Source organism: Rhinolophus sinicus, chromosome 17 (assembly GCF_057876585.1).
Source record: "Rhinolophus sinicus isolate RSI-liver-muscle chromosome 17, RSI-T2T, whole genome shotgun sequence".
Classification (NCBI taxonomy): Eukaryota; Metazoa; Chordata; class Mammalia; order Chiroptera; family Rhinolophidae; genus Rhinolophus; species Rhinolophus sinicus.
The window spans coordinates 168,460,228-168,478,394 of NC_142517.1; the positions used below are offsets into that span (position 1 = coordinate 168,460,228).

Genomic DNA, 18,167 nt, shown 5'->3' on the forward strand with positions numbered 1-18,167 from the left:
GTTGATGCAAAAGTAATTGCAGTTTAAAAGGTTAAAAATAATTGCAAAACTGCAATTATTAGATTACTTTTGCACCAATCTAATATTTATTTTGTGACCTAACTTATGATCTGTGCTGGAGAATGTTCTATTTGCACTTGAGAAGAATGTATATTCTGCTGTTCTTGGATGGAATGTTTTATACACACACACACACACACACACACACACACACACACACACACACAGGTTGCCAAAAAACGTATACACATTTTAAGAAAGGAAAACACTGTATTAAAATTCTAATACTCAATATATACCAATCACAAAAGATAAATACAAGTCATGTTTGACTTCTACAATTACAATAGATGCTTAAAGTGTTACAATCAGCATATTTTTAATACAGCTTTTTCCTTTCTTAAAACGTCTATACATTTTTTGGCACCCTCTGTATATATATACAAAGTCTATCTGACCTAATGTGTCATATAAAGCTGATGTTTCTTATTGATTTTCTGTCTGGATAATCTATCCATTGATGTAAGTGGGGTATTATAGTTTTCTATTATTATTGTATGCTGTCAATTTCTCCCTTTAGGTCTGTTAATATTTGCTTTATATATTTAGGTGCTCCTATGTTGGGTGCATAAATGTTTACAAATGTTATATCCTCTTGTTGAATTGATCCTCTTATCATTATGCAATTTCCTCCCTTGTGTTTTATTACAGTCTTTGTTTTAAAGTCTATTTTGATTGATAATATAAATATTCCAACTGTCTTTTGGTTTCTGTTTACATGGAACATCATTTTCCATCCCTTCACTTTGTCTTTGCGTGCCCTTACATCTGAAGTGGGTCTCTTATAGGCAGTATACAGGTGGGTCTCATTTTTTTAATCCATTGAGCCATTTTATCTTTTGATTGAAGAGGGTAGTCTATATGCATTTTAAACAATTATTGATAGGTATGTACTTATTGCCATTTTGCTAATTGTTTTCTCATTGTTTTATAGTTCCTCTCTGTTCCTTTCTTCTTTTCTTAATTTCTTCCTTTGTGGTTTGATGACTTTCTTTAGTATTATGTTTAGAATTTTCTCATTATCCATTGTGTATCTATTATAGGTTTTTGCTTCTACATTTTTACTCCACTCGCCCATGTTTCATGTTTTTGTTGGCTTTATATTTTGGGGGGTATTGACAATTAGTATTTTTTTTATTTTGTGTATTCTTTATTATTGTAGTTATAGTTATTTTTACTACTTTTGTCTTTTAACCTTCATATTAGCTTTTAAGTGATTATTCCACTACCTTTACTATAGATTTACTATTAGTGCTGAGAGCTATACTTTCATATATTTTCTTGTTACTAATTAGTTCCCTTTCTTTTTGGCTTAAAGAAGTCTCTTATCATTTCTTGTAAGGGCAGTTTAGTTGATGGTGCATTCCTTTAGCTATTGCTTGTCTGGAAAACTCTTTCTTAAGCTCTCCTTCAATTCTGAATGATAACCTTGCTGGCTAGAGTATTTTTGGTTGGAAGTTTCTTGTCCCTTTCAGCACTTTAAATATATCATGCCAGTCCCTTCTGGCCTGCAAGTTTCTGCTGAAAAATCTGCTGATACCCTATGAGGTTTTTTTTTCTTGTGTATAACAAGTTGTTTTTTATCTTTCTGCTTTAGGAGTGTTTTTTTATCTTTCCTTTTTGAAATTTTAATTGCAATATGTCCTTGAATAACTATATTTTATTCAATGCCATTTCATTATTACACTGACAAGAAAAAAATCAATTCCAGCGAGGGCTATTGCCTATGAGGATTTTGCATGTTCTCCCCATGTTTGTGTGGGTTTTCTCTGGCTCCTCTGTTTTCCTCCCACATCCCAAAGATATGCACATTATGTTAATTGATGTTTCTAAATTGTCCCAGTATGAGTGACTGTGGATGTGTTTGTAAGTTCCAGCCTCCTGTAACCCTGGACTGGAATAAGTGGGTTGGAAAATAATTATTTGTTTTTATTAATCTTTATTAAATGTATGTATAGCTCACATTTATTTCAGTGTTTAATATTAGCAGTGTTTTGGGTTTTTATTTAGAAGTTTGGTGATATTTTTGTGACCAGAAATATGCTATATGCTCTTGTTTATATAAATTAGCCTATGGTAAAAATGGTTTCGTTATACATAGTTTTACTTAAAGTTGCCATTTCCAAGAACCTATTGATGACATTAAGTGAAAATTTACTTACTGTATAATATATCTTTGCGTGCATCTCTTTGGTTTCAACTTATTTGGAAATCTCTGAACTTCCCAGATCTGGATGTTTTTTTCCTTCTCCAGATTAGGGAAGTTTCCAGCCACATTTTTTCAAATAAGTTTTCTGCCCCTTTCTCTCTCTTTTCTCCTTCAGGGACCCCTATCATGCTAATGTTATTCTGCTTGATGTTGTCCCATAGGTCCCTTAAATTATCTTCGTTTTTAAAAATTCTATTTTCTTTATGCTGGTCTGTTTGAATGAGTCAGACTAACCTGTCTTCTAGCTCACTGGTCCTATCTTCTAGTTCATTGAGTGTGCTGTTAAACCTCTCTAGTGTATTTTTCAGTTAAGTTATTGTGGTTTATGGTTGGTACGATATTATATTTTCTGTGTCTTTGTTAAAGTTCTCACTGTGCTCATTTATTCTTCTCCCAATTTCATTTATTCTTCTCCCATTTTTATCAGGTAAATTACTTATATCCATTTCATTAAGGTTTTTTCCTGAGGTTTTATCTTATTCCTTTGTTTGGAATGTATTTAGGTTTCTTCATTTTTCCTGACACTCTGTGTTTGTTTCTATGTATTAGATTTAAAAACTACCTCTCCCTGTCTTGAAGGAGTACCCTTCTGTAGATAAATCTTGTGATTCAACCTTGCCCTATTTCTTAGGGTGTTGTTGTTGTTGTTGTTTTGAATCTTTGTGATCATCAAAGCAGCCTGATTTATTCTTGTTTGGCCCCAGTTTTGGGGCGTATTCCAAGGTTTGTCAATGTACTGAAGGGAGGGATCTCAGTCAGCACCTAGTTTCAGGCTGAATGGAAGTCAAACCTTTAGGCCACAGCGTTTAAAGTATGCCAATGTATGCAGTCCTGTGGGACCACAATCGTAAACCCTGCTGGCCTCCACAGCAGGCCATCTGGAAGAGTTCCCTGGGTTACAGTTGCAAAAATTTGGGCTCCAGACAAGTGTATAAGCTCTTTTCTGGGAGGTATTGGCAAGCTGTAACAGGTCCTGGGGAGAGCACAAAGATGGTGTCCCCTGACATAAATTCCCTGAATACCTCCATAGCCTCTACATATGTGAGAAACCTGAGGCCTGCCCCTCAAGCTGAAGCTCCAGGACAAGTAAATAGGCCTTTTTTTTACAGGAAGACTGGGGTTGTGTTTCAGTTTGCTCTTTGTGAATTGTCCTGGGTGTGGTAGCCTTCCAAGAACTATCTCTCTGATTGTTACAGTCCTGTAGGACCCAGGAATGCAAGCCCCCCAGTCACCACAGCCAGGTGATCAACGAGAGTCCCCTGTGTGGAATGCGTGTACCCATGAGCTTTAGCAAGGTAGCTCGAGAATGCAGGGGTGGGGCTTGTCCACCAGCTTTAGCAGGACATTGGTAGCCTAGGAACTACACACACCTGCAAGATTTAACAGGGTATCAGGTGAGTGCAGGGGTGAGGTGTGCCTGCTAGCTTTAGCAGGGTTGTGGGAGAGTGCAGAAACTGTGAGCACCTGCCTGCACTAGCAAGGTAGAGGGAGAGTGCAAAAATGATGCTTGCCAAAACCTTCTTCTAGGGAAGAGTCCCAACAGGTCCCTGCCCCTCCAGCAGACTCTTTAAGATTAGCAAATGAATCTTATTCCACAATAGTCTAAGCACTTGCAAACTGGGATTCGTAGCCAGTGAGTTTGTGTGCAAGCCTTTTAAGAGTGGTATCTCAGTTCCCTACAGCCCTTTAGGTTGCCTAGACATAAGCCTTGTTTTTAAAAGCTATATATTTGGGGGGCTTGTCTCTCAGTGCAGGTCGCAAGGGTTGGGGTTCCTGCTGTGGGGCACAAACTCCTCATTTCTCAGGGAGAAGCCGCTGCTTTATGAGACTCCTCCCAATGGTGGGTCGCTGTGCTAGGGGTAGGGTTTTCATTAAGACCGTGTCTCTGCCTCTACTACCTGTCTCGATGTGGCGCTTTTGTCCTTTGTTGTGGAAAAGCTGTTCAGCTAGTGTTCAGGTCTTTTTCAAAGGGAATTGTTCCATATGTAACTGTAGATTTAGTATGTCTGTGAGCGGAGGTAAGTTCAGGATCTTCTTTTGCCACCATCTTGGACTCCTGCTCCTTTTATAACTTTTGTTGATGATGTCAGCATGGAGATAGGGACCCAGACCCCAGGGTTTAAATCCCATGTGTAGAGCCTGCCGCATAGTGCCTGCATTGTAAACCTTATATACAAGTTAGCTGGTGTTAAGATTATTATGATTATACTAATGATAATTATGATTTATATTAACAAAATGAAATAAAATGTTCAGATGAAAAGTAAAAACAGTCGTCAAATATCTCAGTGTTTGTTCTGCATGTTGTGTCCCAAATTCAGTTGCACAGGCACAGAAAAACATTTTATTATTTTATATAAATATATTATATATTATATATATTTCAAATGTATTTTCCTCATTTCTATAATGACAGCTAGAGCTTTAGTGTGTTAAAAAGTGGATCAAAGTGTAATCCTAGGAAGGAAGAATTTGGACCTATATGTATGAGTAAGATAGCCAAAGACTGAATATACCCAAATGTCTTCTTCTTGCAGTCAAATTGATTTGGACCTTTATTTCAGCTAAAAAGGCTTATCTGAATTATTTCAAGATATTTGCCTCACTATAGCTCTCTAGTGCTAAGAACTGATACCACAAGAATTTTAGTGTATCAACAACTTTATACCCAGACTTACCTTTTCATATAGTATCATTAAGAATCAAGATTTAGAATTCTGGTTACTACGGAGTAGCCACAATGGTTGAAATATGTACCCATCCCTGATTGATAAAACTGCTAACTGGTCCTGTCTTCAGTGGTATAGGACAGTTCTCCTCCCATTCCTTCTCCTTACCCTCCTCTTCCTCTCCTCTCCTCTTTTTCTTCCTGATCTCCCCTGTTATGTTCCTAAATGTATTTAATCTGCACACATATGGCTCCCACTATTCCAAACTAATTCCCAGTCTTCATGTGTGCTATGCTGCCTCTTGCTCCCCAGCTGCTGCACCGGTTGTTTCCTCTGTCTAAATTATCTTTTCCTTTTTCTTCACCTGGCTATGACTTATCAATACTTTAACCTGAGTTGACCATCATCTATGAGAAATCTTCCCTAATTTCCACCACCTTCTTGCATGCTGTGTTATGATTCGTTTTTAATTTGCTGTTCTTCCCCGCTGGACTATCAGTTCCTTTTTGTGTTACTTTCCTGTATTGTCAGCTCCTGGCAAATGCTTGGAATACTGTAAGTGCTCAATAGTTGTCCACTGACTGACTAAATCAATGGGTATATTTGCATATGAAAATTTGAAATAATTTGCGCTAGTCAAAGGAGGGTAGCCTCAGAGTGTCTAAACAAAAGAAGTATATTTTCAGATGAAAATAGAAAAGCTTTTGCACTTTTAAAACTGAATGGTATTTGGCATGAAGTTATAGATCAAAGATGTTTTTATTTGCATTGAAATAACAGTCAAAAATTACCACTGTAGTTGTTTAAAAAGTTTTAGATCTAATAAACTGTGATAAGAAATGAATATCATGAAGTCAAACTTTCTGTGTTTTAGGTTTCTATTAACATAATAAGAAAACATTGCATATAAATAAAAATATGAATATACTCAAATAAATAGACATAATACTTAGTAAAATAATGAAATGCTCTTACAACGGTAGAATATGATTTTTCTTTTATGTGCTATATATTTATAGCATGTAAGCCATCGTGTCATTCATAGTTTCTGTTTTCTCTTTATGTGAGTTGATCAAATTTTGTTTCTCCTTGTATCATAATCTTATATGAATCTCAATAAAGTAATGGTGATGCAGTCATTATTTTACAGAACAGATCCATTTTCTGAAATCTAGTGTGTGTGTGTGTGTGTGTGTAGACAGATACCTTTAACAAATACCTTAATCGCTTTCATTGGTCCAGGAGTTAATTTAGAAGCCATTTTGCAAATAAAGTAAAGCCTAGAGCTCAAAATAAAGATTCTTTTGTTACACTCTTCATAGATGGAAATAATTTATTATTTGCTAGGCACTGCTCTGAGTACTTTACATGAATAATATCCTTCTATGCTGAGAGAGTGAGTTTTCTTATGATCCTGTGTTATAGGTAGGGAACAGATGAGACACAGAGAGGTTAAGGATTGGGCCCAGCAAGGCACAGCAGGGCACAGCAGCAGTGCTGGGGTCAGGCCCCAGAGGTCTGGCTGTAGAGCCCATGCCCTTACCCATAGACTGCCTCTCAGACCCATTCACTCTGCTTCTTCCATGCACACACTATTCTGTACAACCCTGTATATTGTGATGATGTTAGGATTTTGTAATTTTTTCTTCTGTCTCATGAGAAAAAAGTGTTATTTTTTTAAATAAGTTTTCTTATGTGATATCAATTAAGGAGCATGAAACTTAGTTTTCAGAGTTGAATTCTTTGTATCAATAATTTATTTTTCCATCATCTAAATTCTTGAATAGATGTTGCTATTGGAGCTCCACAAGAAGATGACTTGCAAGGCGCTATTTATATTTACAATGGCCGAGCAGAGGGGATCTCATCAGCCTTCTCACAGGTAAGAGACAATTCTATTTTCAAAAGACACATTAGCTTGTTTCTTTGTTGCTTTCAGTTTTATATCCCACATATGAGTGAAGCCATATTGTTGTTGACTTTTTCTGTTTGACTTATTTTGCTTAGCATAATAATCTCAAGATCCATCCATGTTGTTGCAAATGGCAGTATTTCATCTTTTCTTGGGGAAGGGGAGTGATAGAACAGGGAAAAGGGGATCAAATATATGGTGATGGAAGGAGAGCTGACTCTGGGTGGTGAACACAATGCAATATATAGATTATGTGTTATAGAAATATACACTTAAAACCTATGTAATTTTACTAATTTATGTTACCCCAATAAATTGAATAAATAAGTAAATAAAATTTTAAAGCATTGGCAATAAAAGCTTCCTTAAAACTTCCTGTGTTAATGAGAACTTATTTTTCTTAATTTGCTCTTTCAAATACTTAATATTCTATTTCACCATTTTCTTACAGTAACATTAGATGGTCTCATTTTTAAGGACATTAGTAAGTCTTCGGAACCATCTTTTTTTTTTTTCATATGTAACAATTCAGGTTCACTTCCATTCTAGTTTGTCTTTAACCTATTAAAGATTTCTCTCTGCATTTCATTAACTTTATGTTGAGGTAATTTCCATACTATTCCAAGTAAGTACATTTGGATTTGATTAAGTGTGTCATGTCTTGTGGCTAAAGTCCCATATTTCGCGGAGATCACACGCAAAGAGAAAACACTCATATGATACTCTGTGTTCCTTTCTGTGCAAAACAGTAAGACGATAGCACTTGAATACATTTCTCTGATCTAACTCTGACTTCACTTTTATATTTTGAAAAATCAGACCATTTTACTGCATAGAAAAACCTACCTACATATGCAGAAAAGAAAAGCTTTTACAAAGATATTCTTATGGCAACATTAGCTAACACTATTATTTCTGATTAGGCAAAAATAGGCAAGTGGCTTTCTATATTTAACATGAAAGATACATATTTGTCTAGTAAAAAATACTGATTTTCTTAGTGTGGATAGTAGCCAGATACTTATAAATCACTATGTAGACATGAAATTAGACACACGGAATAGGAAGCACATCACTTGAGTTGTCCTTGGCAAATGCTAGGAAGCAGTCTGGCTAAATAGGGGACTTCCATTACAAGCCTGGGTTGTAGGCTCCTAAGTGATTCGTGATGTCTTATTTTCCAAATTACTTATTTGATAATTCACGTTGGTCAGGGAAATGAAAAGACTGGGGAGAGGGAGTCAGAACTGTTTTGGAAGATCTATATTACATACTTTCCTTTGGCTCCCAAAGTAAAGAAAGGAATTTTTTTTGGGTCCCAAAATAGATGTCAACTGCAAAAACTTTTGTTTCTGAAAGCTAGAAACTTTTGTTTCTCTTAGACATAAGTATTTGGCTTAACTAAAATGCACTTTATTCATAAGTGGTATGCCAGGGCATGGAAAGGCTCATTATTCAACTGAATAATTGCTTCTCTGGGATATTAGGTGTTCCAAAACACTTCTCACGCAACTTACGTATTTTTCAGAGAATTGAAGGACTTCAAATCAGCAAGTCATTAAGTATGTTTGGACAGTCTATATCTGGGCAAATTGATGCAGATAATAATGGATATGTGGGTGAGTATAAAATTTACCTCATGTTATAAACTGGAATAAGCTCTATTGTGGATGCTGCTTTATTGAGAAGTACATAAAGCTGGTATGGAAGAGTTCTAATTTACTGATAATTTCTTTCCTCCATTTTTATAGCTCTGTTGAATTCAAGGATGGGTCTGAAATAATCAAGTAATTTCTTAGGTTTACACTGTTAGTTATTTAACATTTTATTCCTTGTTCTTAAAAAAAAGCAAAAAACAAACAAACAAACAAACAAAAAACCGAAAAACAGCCATGAAAGTAAATCAAACATATGAAAAGAAAGAAGCCTTTTTTTTTTTCTTCTTTTTTTTTTGGTAATTTAAAAGTAGATTTCTGGGTGAACGTTTCTAATCCAAAAATTAAATTTGTTTTAGTAAGCCTATCTTCATATCATAAAGTTTGTTTACATTATAAAGGAGTGAATATCATTGTAGATTGAGACAAATGTGGAATGAATCTTAAAATGTAAGCATATCTTTTCTAACTAATTTTCTGTAAATAATGTTTTTGATATAGTCAAAAGGTGATATGTAGTTAAGTATTTGCAACTGAAAAGTAATTCTCTTTCACTAATAATGATCATCAATCTGTGTTTTTTTATCCTCCAGATATAGCAGTTGGTGCTTTTCGGTCAAATTCTGTTGTGTTGCTAAGGTAGGGTTTATGCATCTCACTGATTAATGACAATTGGGTTTAATTATAAATAATGAGAGGCAATTTTTTAAATCAGCAGTGGTGGTGACCTCATAAGGTTCTTTCTAGTATTCTGAAATTTAATTATTGAACTTTAGGATACTTTTCCTACCTTACATAAGGATAATTAAACAAATAATCAGACACAGTCGTTATTTTTAGACATTTAAATGAAAATTCCTCTTGATTCATGCATGGGAATGTAATTGAGTTTATGTGCACGTACTAGAAATAAAGCAGTTTCATGAAATTACTTGGTCAATGGAAACTGGCAGAACAAATGCAGTTCTTAAGGAAAAATAATTCTGTAATTAATATTGCTAATTGTATTTCCTTCTTAGGACAAGACCTGTTGTGATTGTTGAAGCTTCTTTAAACCACCCTGAGTCAGTAAACAGAACAAATTTTGACTGTATTGAAAATGGGATGCCTGCTGTGTGCATGGATCTCACACTCTGTTTCTCATACAAGGGCAAAGAGGTTCCAGGATATATCGGTAAGGGCGCCATTACAGAATGAAGGCCTGGTAGAATGTGTACGTCATTCATTATGCTCAAGATACTCTTTTGAGCCCTCCCTGTGTTTCGACCTGGAAAGCTCTGCTTTAGGGCCAGAGAGAGCATACCTTTCTTCCCCGTTTCCGGATTTGCTCATTATTCTAACTGATGAGTGGGCCAAAGTTAGAGGCTATAGTTGTTTAGAAGTTATGACAAGAAGCAAATCAAGAGTATCACTTGCTATATTATTGAAAGTGAACTAACTGCGCTTAATCTGTAAGATCTCTTTAGAATAGAAGGAATGTCAAAACAGCCATAGCTTCTCCTCTATTTCACTGGGCTCCTTAAAGCCTAGAGTTGGCTCAAGCAGGAAAGCCTGGGAGAAAGAAGATTCTTTTCTTCATATTTTATACTGTTTTAGTAATTGAAGAAGCTCATCTGCAGTCTAGACCCTGATTCTAATTTTCATAAATAATACATATCTGTTAAGGGCTTATTATGACTTTCAGCTCCTGAGAGCTCAGGCCTATTTCCCTATATGTGTGCAACTCTCAGTTACCTGCTCTGGAGAAAGTAGCATTGATATGGCCCATCCAAAATTGCGGTTAAGCCCAAATCACAAATATGTGACTTAATAAGTATTAATAATTTTACTAGCAAGTTAATGTTTCTAATTATGCTGTATTTAAGCAAATATTGGAATAACCACTAATGAAACTAGCCTATGGTAGGGGAGAAGCATATCTGGGTTTGTTATTTGGACACCAGTAATTCACAAAGTTCGTGAGCCCCGCAAGACCTATCAAGAATTGATTGTATTCATGACCCTGCAGGCTGTCATCATCTAAACATCAGGAAGGTTAACAAATACTGAATGAAACTATGGATATGTAAGAGGTCCCAGTCTGAAATAGCCTCTAATGAGAAGTATAGAATGAGCCTGGCATCTCTACTTTCAATCATAGTCATTTTTTTATAGTGCTCTGCAAAAGTCCTCACTAGAGATGCAGTGATAGGATGGTGGCCAAAACCTTCATCTGGTTCTTGATTGAAGAAGTGGCTGTTTGAGGATGTGATCCTAGTAACACAGACAAACTGATGGATTATCTGAAAGATGCATATTTAAATAGGACTATTTCCCTTTATGTAAAAATCAGTGTTTATTGTACCACCAATTCTAACGTAACCAGGTATTTTAGATTGATTAAAAACAAATATGTGAAATACATAAATAACCACAAGCTTGTTACAAAAGCATGCTTTATAGTTGTCGTAAAATGACTCCTTGGGAGAAATAATTCACATGGTAAGCATGTTTAATAAAACCAGGACATCTTGCTTCTTACTGTGAGTGGGTTTTATTTGCCCTTGTTTTCATTTACTTTTTGTCTAAACTCAGGGTGATGAATTTGCAGATGGCTATTTCAATTGCAGCGCCATCTCTGAGACATTGAATTTCAGTTATTGTAATTTTGAATCCAATTGATTTGGAGTTTATTATTTATTTTGAATCCAACTGATTTGGACTTTATTATTTATTATCCAAATAAAAGGAAGGTTGAAAGATTTATTTGAAATTTGTAGGAGTGATGTGGTTTTATGCTTACAATAAGTAGATAAAATCCTTCCAGGAGAGTAAGTTACTCCTAAAATGTAAATGGACACTTCAGGAATTACATAAATTCTTTAAAATATTGCTTAATGATTTATTACTCCTATTTAAGTGATATCTCAGCAGACTATTAGATGCAGCTTATTTTGAAAAAATTCCTTTTAGGTTCAATAAATATATCTTTCTTGGTAAGCTCTGGCTTGGAATTTTTTTGGTGGCTTGTAAATTTTCCTTATTGTTTTTGCTTATTGAAAATCTTTAGCAGATGATTATTTACTATGTCAGATTTGAAATAAGTTCTTACCAAACTACCGAAATATTTATTAAGAGAATGTCTATCTATATTTATTTTTGCGTGAATCAACACTTGATATTCAAACCAGAAACCAGTAAACACATAGAGACTAGTGAGGGCCTAGGGCTAGAAAAGAAGATGTCTTTGTGTACACCGTTTATACAGGTTTGACTTTTGAATTATGTATTCGTGTTACATGAAAAAAAAAGAAAAAAGAAAAATAACCCCTCAAATCGGAAACAAATAGAAATAAAGGAACTTAACCACATATGAAATTAATTATGTAACCACACAAGATAGAAATAGTATCCCAAGTGACACGTGAGCACAGTGCTCTATGTGTTCCTTTGTGGGATGTTCTACAGGCAAAAGGGACTCCAAAGGAACCTGAAACTTGACTCAGGACTGTTACTATTGGTAACAATTATGGAATTAGAGTTTTGAAACACTTATATATAGGATGATTAAGCAAATAACTAAAGATGTTAATATTAAAAATAGAAAACTGGAGAAAAGCTTATGAATTTTTTTATTTATAAAAATAACTTTATGTTTTTATAATGTTCCCTCTTCCACATTTCAGGTTAGTTTTAAAACACTATATAATGAAGGTAGTTTAATATGTTCTCAGTATTCTCTATAACATTAACTACTATCACTTCAAAAATAATGCTTTTAGATAATTATATTAATTGCAATTCTCTCTACATTTTTGCAGTTTTGTTTTATAACATGAGTCTGGATGTGAACAGAAAGGCAGAGACTCCATCAAGATTTTATTTTTCTTCTAATGGAACTTCTGATGTGATTACAGGAAACATGAAAGTATCACGCAAAGTAGCTAACTGTAGAACATATCGAGCATTTATGCGGGTAATGTAAACTAGTTTTTGTAAATGAATATGTAAACTTCAATATTATCAGTACAGTAAAAATGTTTGGGTATTGGTATCTTTTGATAAAATATAGTTAAAAGTAAGGGCTGTCCCCTCCTGAACTTGCTAACCTACTGTTCCAGAGACAAAATGCTGGACAGCCTATGATCTGAATAATTCAAAGTCTACTTTTTGCACCTTCTTTATTCCACATGTATTACATCTTACTGCATCACTCTTCTTAGAGATTTGCCTTTTCCTATCTCTGTTTATATACTTGCCTAGGAATGTACATATTGAAGAGCTCTGCTGAGACTTAGATCTATTCCCCTCGGCAGGGTTTTGTTTGTTTGTTTTATGTGGGCAGCAGGGGGTGGGCGGGAGACGGGAGGTGGGGCAGTTGGTTTGTTTTTCATGTGACTGTAATGAAGCAGAATCCAACATGAGTGCCTTTGGATTATGTCTTTGTCTCCATGCCAGCATTGTCAGTGATGTCAATGGGAACTTGTACAGTTGTACTGTGGCAGGCATCATCTGTGGGCCAGGACGACGGCTCTCAGGGTGGTTTGGGATATGTCCTGCCAACTCACAGCTGATTTCATGTTTCTTTTATTAAAACACTCATTCCCAAACTGGTCATCACGTTCCTAGCATTGGTCACATTGTATTATACGAAGCAGCCTTTTTCATTAGGGAATTGTGTACTTCATCAGAAAAATCTATTGTTACTAAAAACCCAATCTATTCCCTGGGAGCCCTTTCTGGGGTTTCAAATAGTAGCCTCAGTTTAGAACTTAATTTTCCCTTAGACACTTATTCCAAGCAAATGCAAACAAGCATCAGGACTCCAATACACTATTAAATGCTAAGAGCACTAATCCCTACGCTATTTCCTCATTTCCCTTAACAGTTTTTATTGTTGTACTGGAATAAAGCTATTAGATAGTTGAGAGCCAAAAGTATAGAATGGTATTAATGAACCATTGTTTATATGATAGAGATTAAAGAGGTTCTTTTTTTTTTTAATCCTACATAGTTGTGATTTTACTTAGATTAGTCAATTTTAGAGACTAACATTGAGACCATTTTAAAGGCGATAAAAGTGACATTTAGACATTCACAAAGAAACATTGTGTTGAATTTGTATAAATGGCAGTAAATTGATCTGATTTGTTTAGGCCTATGTTTCTTGGCATTGTTTCTATGAGAAAGCATTCATCAAAATTGTACATTTTCTTCAGAACAAATTTGTAGTGGAAATGACAGTTTAGCAGAGGTTTTTGTGTTTGTTGCTTATATGTAATACTTGTGTTACCATGGTATCGACGGCAGCAGGTTATAGCCATTGACTTTGGGCCTTATTGTCAATGTCAAACAAAAACACTTAGCTCTGGGATTGGTGCACAGTGGGGATTTTTTTTAAATGTGATTGTTTATTCCAATGTTTTATTCCCCTTCCTTGCTTTTGTTTGGGACATTTTAAAACTCACATATAGAAAGGCAAAAGGCTACTACAACCCTCTCACTGACAATAACCTCAAGGAGGATGTAAGAACTCCAGAAGCAGCTGCCCCAAACTTGGGTTCGATCAAGGAGCTCTAGCTGTTATTTAGGAAAGTGTAGGAATATAATGAGTGCATTTTCCACCCACATCAGCATGGTACCTGAGGCATTCATAAGCATTGACAATGCTATGCTTCTACAGTCTGAGAGAATAGAACAGCAACCTGAATTCTGCTATCTTCCTAATAGAGGAAAAGAAGACGGGCAGTGATCAGGATGCCTAGATTGCCCCTTCGTTCTGTAAAACATGTCCAGTATCGGGAGTGTTAATATACGTATGCATTCTCCCTTGGCACCCCTAATCATGAAATTAGGTGATGCTTGTTAATTGTATACTCAGGCCCACACACACGAAAAATAAAAACAAATTCTTCAGTTGAACGACTTCCGATTTGTACTCCAGTGCAGTCCTCTCAGATGACTCCTTGCCTGCTAGTTAGGCACACGTTCTTTGCATAGTTGTTTCCATTGGCTATCAGTTAAGCTCCACTTATCCATCTGCTCAATCAATTCAGTAGACATTTATTGAGTTACCTACATGTGTCAGGTTGTGTTTGAGACACTTGTGTAGGTCAGTGACTAAAACATACAACGATTACTACCTTCATTGAGCTTTTAGTCTAGTGGGGTAAGACAAACAATAGCATGACAAAGTATAAATTTTATAGTATTTTAGAAGAAGATACGGGTGATAGAAAAAGGAAAAAAGAGGGCAGAGTTCAAAAACTTAGAAGTTCTATGGAAGGGGTGAAGAGTACAACTTTAGGGTGGTCAGAGTAGACCTCATTCAGAAGGTGACGTTTGAGCAAAGACTTGAGGAAGTGAGGAAGTTACTGTGCAGAGGTTGAGGACGGTGGTTCTCAACTTCAGCACGTAACAGCAGCACCTGGAAGGCTTGTTACAACTCAGATTTCTGGGCCCCGGTTGGAGGTCCTGATTTAGTAGGGCCTCAGTGAGGCCTGAGGATTTGCATTTCTGTAGAATTCCCAGGTGATGCTGATGTGGCTGGCTTGGGAACCATACTTTGAGAACCCCTGGTCTAGGAGAACAACATTACAGAAAGAAGAGCTAGGTAAAAATATCTCAAGATAAGAATATGCCTGGTTGTTTTAGAGAACAATGGCAGTGGGGCAAAGATGGCTAGAAAAGTGAGACAGGGAAGCAGTAGTGGAAAAAGAGATGGTATGGGACCTGTGACTTTGTCTGAATGAAATGAGGATCTATCACAGAGTTTTGAGCAAAGAAGTGACATGATCTGACCTAATGATAAAAAAGAATACTCTAACTGCTGTGTTGAGACGAGACAGTAAAGGACCAAAGGTTGACACAGGGAGAAGAGGATACAACAAAAACCCAGGTCAGACATGGTGGCTCTATTGAAATTGGTGGCAATGGATATGGTGAGAAGGAGTTAAAGAAAGATCCTATATGTTTTGCTGACAGATGAGATGTCTGGCATATGGGAAAGCAGCTCTGAGGTGACTCCAAGGTCTTTAGCCCAAGCAACTAGAAGAATGTAGTTTCCATCAATCGAGGTAATACGCAAGAGAAACACTTTTGGGTGGAAAATGCTGGAGTTCAGTTGTGGACATGCTGAGCTGGAAAGACCTGTTTTTCTTTTAATTGTAAATACCAATCAAACACTTGTATATACTCATCTGGAGTTGGGGAAAAGCACAGAACTAGAAATATAGCTTAAGGCATTTTTGGAATACAGATGGTTTTTAAAGCCTTATGAGATGGCTGAGATCACCACAGAAGAGGGTGAAGGTTTGCACTCTGGGGCTCTGTAACATGAAGAGGTTGGAGAGAAAAGGCTTACAAAGGAGATGAGAAGGATCAATCAGTAAGGCAGGAAAGCAAGAGCTTGTGGCATCTGGAAGTGAAGTGAATAAAGCAGAGCAAAGAGGAGGGCATGCCAAATTTTTAATGCTGCCTCTTGGTCGGGTAAGATGAGGGCTAAGAACTGACCATTGAGTTTAGCAATGTGGAGGCTATTGGTGATCGTGGCAACAACATTTTAGAGGAGGGTAGGGAAAAAGGAAGAGGAATTGGAGACAGAGAGTATAGGTTATTCTTTTGCAAAGTTTGCTCCAACTGGACCAAAGAAATGGGGTTGGGAGTCAGTAGCTGACATGAAAAGTGGAATGAAAGGTTCTTTTTTAAGATAGGAGAAATAGCATGATTTTATGAGGAATGTGGTCCAATAAAGTGAAACATTTATCATATACTGTACTTTGCTGTGTATAATGTGCACCCATGTTTTTGACCCAAACTTTCAGGAAAAAATAATTTTCGTTTTAATTTTTTAATTCAAACTTTTATTTGTTTACATTTAGGTACTTGTTTTGTTTTGTATTATAAAAGAATTTTAGCATTTAGTTTTTAACAGTGGTACAAGAAATTTTATGTTGAAAATTATTACAAAACACAAGAACAGATATAAGGTACTAGAAATTTTATGCACTGGTAACAAATTTACAACATTTACACATCATAGAGAGCCAAGAACTCTTCATTGTTGTAAATTCGTTGTAAGTTCAGCAAAACTGATTATCATATTCCAGGGTATTATTTTGCATGTGGATATCATTGATTTCTAGAGTTATACTTTTTACTCATAAGCATAAGTAAAAGCATTAAAATCATATAGATACGGAATTAGTACTACACATGTATAACTGAACCAACAACTGATAGCAGTTTTGGGAAATATTGAAGCAGCAATAGTAGTGAGATATCCCTTAAGGTTTTTATAGATGATATTTCTTGGTAGAACTTGGAGTCTCTGCATGAAAATATTCACTGATGTTTGAGAAGAGAAAAAAGGGTACTGCATTGGAATAACAAATAAGGTAACAGGATTCCCTGCCTGTCTACAACATTTCCAATAAAAGCTAGAAATATCTAGCTTAGTCATCAGATGAGGGATGATTATTGGTCCTGAGATCCAATGAGTTCAGTGGCCTTAGCATGTTGTATAACAATCATGAATTCAATCTGTCTATTTAGTAAATTAGTTCATTCTTTTCTTTCCTTTGGTTTCTCTCATTTCTGGATCTTGGATTTCTGAATTAAAGGAATTTATTTTGTTCTATAGGTCTTTAGGTGACTTCTAAAATCCATCGTTTTCAGTAATAACTTCAAGAAAATGAATGGTATATTTGAATAGTAAATATATATATGTTTTTATTTTCTCTATTCTGTTTGCTCATATAAGGACATAGTTTTGTGAAGTGTCATTTGCTCCAAAGCAGTTATATTTTAATCATAGCACACTATGGACCAACCCACATATGCATACTAGTATATTTTTGCTAAAAATCTAAGTGCAAGCAAGCTATATAACTATACTGATATTATGATATTCTAGAAGTGAATTGATTATTGCAAAGAATTGATAATTCTTCATTAGATGGCAAGGTCTTTAAGGACAGTACATTATCTTTTACATGTTTGTATTTCTTAGAACTAACACAATTCATTATGTAAGACAGTAAATCAATTAATGTTTAATAAATTTATGGACTATGTGTTCTCAGTACTATTTAAAGAATTCTGTGAGGGAAAATCTGATAGTGTTCTATTAGTAAAATAGTTAGGGCACCTGTCTTGGGGGTGTTTTCTCAGGAAATTGTAGTGCCAGATGTTTGGCAGTTCTCCACTTCCTAAACCAAGCTTACTAAACAAAGTTAATATAATTATACATGGTTGTGCTGGTTTGGGTTCCAATCTATGCCTCAATCTTACCTTCGCCTTCCCCAACCCATTCTCCAATTTCCCCAATTGGTACTAGAGGGGCATTTCAAAAACTCAAATCTGATCCTATTCCTTGCTTATAATTCTTCTGCGGAAGAGCCTTCTCATCCCCTTTAAAGTGTAGATTATATGGCCCCCCTTTTTCTGTACTTGTATATGCATGCATCAGCACATTCATGCAACATACTATATGTGTGGATTTATGGATTATAGACTGTGACATAGGTTCTGGCTTTCAGTTTTATATCCCCAGAGCCTGCCTTGTACACAGTAGATCCATGAATAGATATCTTTAAATGTTTAATAACTCAACATCATTTTTTAACTCAGTAACATTTTATAAGTATGTCTGGCTCCATGCTTTAAATAAATTCCTTCACTAC

At 35.7% G+C, this 18,167-nt stretch overlaps 1 protein-coding gene across 1 annotated transcript in view; it reads left to right on the forward strand.

Annotated features, from left to right (window-relative positions):
- ITGA4 (integrin subunit alpha 4) overlaps window positions 1-18,167 on the forward strand; it is a 95,088-nt gene that overhangs the window by 45,821 nt on the left and 31,100 nt on the right. The window contains exons 11-15 of the mRNA XM_019752831.3: window positions 6,726-6,820; window positions 8,379-8,469; window positions 9,099-9,144; window positions 9,525-9,679; window positions 12,306-12,460. Coding sequence (XP_019608390.3) covers window positions 6,726-6,820; window positions 8,379-8,469; window positions 9,099-9,144; window positions 9,525-9,679; window positions 12,306-12,460 — 542 coding nt within the window. The remainder of the gene's footprint in view (window positions 1-6,725; window positions 6,821-8,378; window positions 8,470-9,098; window positions 9,145-9,524; window positions 9,680-12,305; window positions 12,461-18,167) is intronic.